At 44.5% G+C, this 3219-nt stretch overlaps 1 protein-coding gene across 1 annotated transcript; it reads left to right on the plus strand.

The window, feature by feature from the left end:
- Nucleotides 1-1821: 1821 nt before the first annotated feature.
- On the plus strand, nucleotides 1822-2637 carry LOC129266539 (uncharacterized). The gene has a single exon (XM_054904393.2). It carries the CDS (start codon nucleotides 1822-1824, stop codon nucleotides 2635-2637), a length of 816 nt encoding a protein of 271 aa, XP_054760368.2.
- The last annotated feature ends 582 nt before the right edge of the window (nucleotides 2638-3219 follow it).

Here is a 3219-nt window from a genome sequence, read left to right on the forward strand (position 1 = left end):
ACATACTGTATGAAATACAATTATTTAAATATGCTTTTTCAATAGAATCAGTTTTAAAGTTCAGGAATTCTTAAATGATATTCCCACTGGACTAGGTACTCGATTATTTAGTTGATGTCAATTTATCCCATGAGAAGGGTGACTCTGCTTGCTTGAGCAAAGGTAAAGAGATCCGTGACATTTTAACAATTTACATTTAAGTATCAAGACGTGTTGTTTATTCCATTTTTTCATGGTCTACTTGTGGTATGAGTGTTCTAAAAAAGTCAGACGTAGGTTAAAACTTATATATATGATTCATTCGTCGTCATCTAATATGGCTTGAAAACTGTATCACCATCACATCTAACAATACCCATTACTGGGTTAAAAAAAAAGCCATACTAGTCTTTTATAGGCATTACTTTATATTTCTAGAATATGTATTGAGCTGCTAGGATCGAAAGCTTTGGCCCCTTTTGACTTTCTAAATATAAAATGAAGTTGAGACATTTCATTTTTAGCCATCTTTTACATTGAGCAGCAATTGATAAAAATGCGAGGTCTAGTGGTTACGACTCTCTAGTCCGGGAGCCCTATTCGTACAACTCACGCCACAGGAAAGGTTTGACACCATAGGGGGTAGTATGGGCCCTCTAGATTACTGCTAGGTAGGTAGTAGCCTCAAATTGTGCTATCATTTTTTTATACATTCGCATTTAAAGAGCAATGTAACATAGCAACAAATTAAAAATATTCAATAACTTGTAGTGACCAAACTAATTTCTTAATTTTTTTTGTTTGATTTATCTATTTTTGACCACCCTACGACCTATTCGGGTGTGGTAAAATTTTATCACAGACCGCGAAACCTAATCACTTTTGGGTCACGTGGGTCTAGTGTCATCCCGCCGAGGAAAAATAGTCCTCCCCTTTATTATTTTTAAAAACATGTATTATGATACAATTGTTGGACATAGATGCATGAATATAAATATGCATATATATATTACACATTAATGTCGATTTAAATTAATATTCACTAGCATATCATATTTTGATGCATTAGAGTGTGACGTCATTAATATCTAAATGCGGAGATATATTAGGCAAGGCCCGGTAGCTGGGCAGTGACATTATCCCGCGCACAACTCAAAGCGAAGTCGTCGCGGCTTGTTGACCCTTTTAGAAGCTGCACATTAGCTTTTGACTGTAGGTTTGCAGTTGTTATTTACCAGCCGCTGATATAGAGGCTGTTGAGTATTCATGGCTGCTGACCATGGGCGCAGCTGACCAGGAGACATATATTCCTGGGACCTTATTATACTAGGGGGTTTTCCCGTTTTTCCGTTTTTTCTTCTGTTTGTGATTAATAAACACTACACAACACATCTGCCTGTCCCTGCGCTCTCATCTGTCCTCTTGTCGCCCTTGATGAGTGAATGGTTGCGGCCGACTTCGGCCCCAACAAAGTGGTGATCCCGACGTGATGCCGAGGGTGACGCGCCTGGCCGACCGATGACATGACGAGGCTACATCATCAACAGAGTCGACGGGATTTCAGACCGACTGCACTGCGGAACAGACTGCATGGCCGAAAGTGAGACTGACGATCGAGGCATCATAGCTCGACTTTGAACGCAGTCCGTATAGTAGAGCCGACAAACTCACGGCTGCATCCACTGTACTGAACTCTAAGCCTCAACGCAGAACAATCTAAACCTGTACGGTTGACGTACGTCACAATAGATTTATCTAGAACTCTGAGGAATTCAGAAGCTACTTTTTACTTGTATAAAGGTAACTTAACGGTGGTGGAGTGATTTATTTGCAGCTAGCGCTATGAATGAGCAGGCTCCCGCCGCAGCGCAGCCGATGATGATGAGCGCTTTGGCTATAAAGCTCCCCCCTTTTTGGAAGACAGACCCCCTAGTATGGTTTGCCCAAGCAGAAGCGCAATTTTCTACACGAGGCATTACCAGTGAGGCAACTAAGTACTCACATGTAATCGCAGCACTTCCGCAGGAAGTGGCGCAAGAAGTGCGTGACATACTGATATGTCCACCTGAAAACAATCAATACCAAACGCTAAAGGAAAAACTAATGGCCCGTGTTAGTGCGTCTGAGCAACGGCGCGTTCAGATGCTTTTGACGGAGGAAGAGCTTGGGGACAGAAAACCCTCACAACTCCTCCGTCGAATGGAGCAGCTATTAGGCGACCAAACGCTAGAAAAGGGCATTTTCAAACAGCTTTTTCTACAAAGGCTCCCTGTCAACGTCAAATTAATATTGGCGTCAACTAGCGAAGCGTTATCGCTGAGCGATTTGTCGGAATTAGCAGACAAAATTCTCGAAGCACAGCCCGAAGGTTACGGCGCAATATCGGCTGTCGCGCAGAAATCCGGAGAAGCCAAACCGTGTAATGATCTGGAAAATCAAGTCAGTGAGCTTACTCGGTTAGTTAGGGAACTCACGACCGTTGTTGGAAACATGCAGCGACGCCAAAGTCGTAGTAGGAGTCGTAGGGATGACACAAGCGCCCGACGCGATGCGCAGTCTACCGGTGCAGCAGCCGGCGAACTTTGTTGGTACCACAGCAAGTATGGCGATAATGCTCATCGCTGCCGTCCGCCGTGTGCGCACCATACGGAAAACTAGTAGACCAGCGGATAGCGGCGGCGAACCCGGCTGGTCAAACGGAGAGCCGCCTGTTTTACGTTAGAGATATTGATGCTCACACAAAATTTCTTGTTGATACCGGCGCAGCAGTCTCGGTATTTCCCGTGACTAAACAACAGCGCGCCTGTAAATCCGACATGACATTGAAGGCAGCCAATGAATCGACCATCGACACTTACGGGCGACGTTCGATCACCCTGAACTTAGGTCTACGGCGCAAATGTCAATGGGTATTCATTATCGCCGATGTGGCTACACCCATATTAGGTGCAGATTTTTTGCACCACTTTCGATTGCTCGTAGATATGCACCGATACAAATTGATCGATAGCGTAACTGGATTAAACGTGAAGGGCAAGCCTTCAGACTCTCCGCGTATTAGCCCAGTTATCAATACAACCGACAATACTGATCCGTACCATGATTTTCTGCGCGCGGAGTACAGCGACATCACTGTACCCATCTACAAAGCACAGGCGCTGAAGCACGATGTAGTGCACTACATCGACACCCGCGGACCGCCAGTGAATGTAAAACCACGCAGACTTGCTCCGGATAAGC

The sequence above is a fragment of the Lytechinus pictus genome, chromosome 3 (assembly GCF_037042905.1).
Source record: "Lytechinus pictus isolate F3 Inbred chromosome 3, Lp3.0, whole genome shotgun sequence".
Lineage (NCBI taxonomy): Eukaryota > Metazoa > Echinodermata > Echinoidea > Temnopleuroida > Toxopneustidae > Lytechinus > Lytechinus pictus.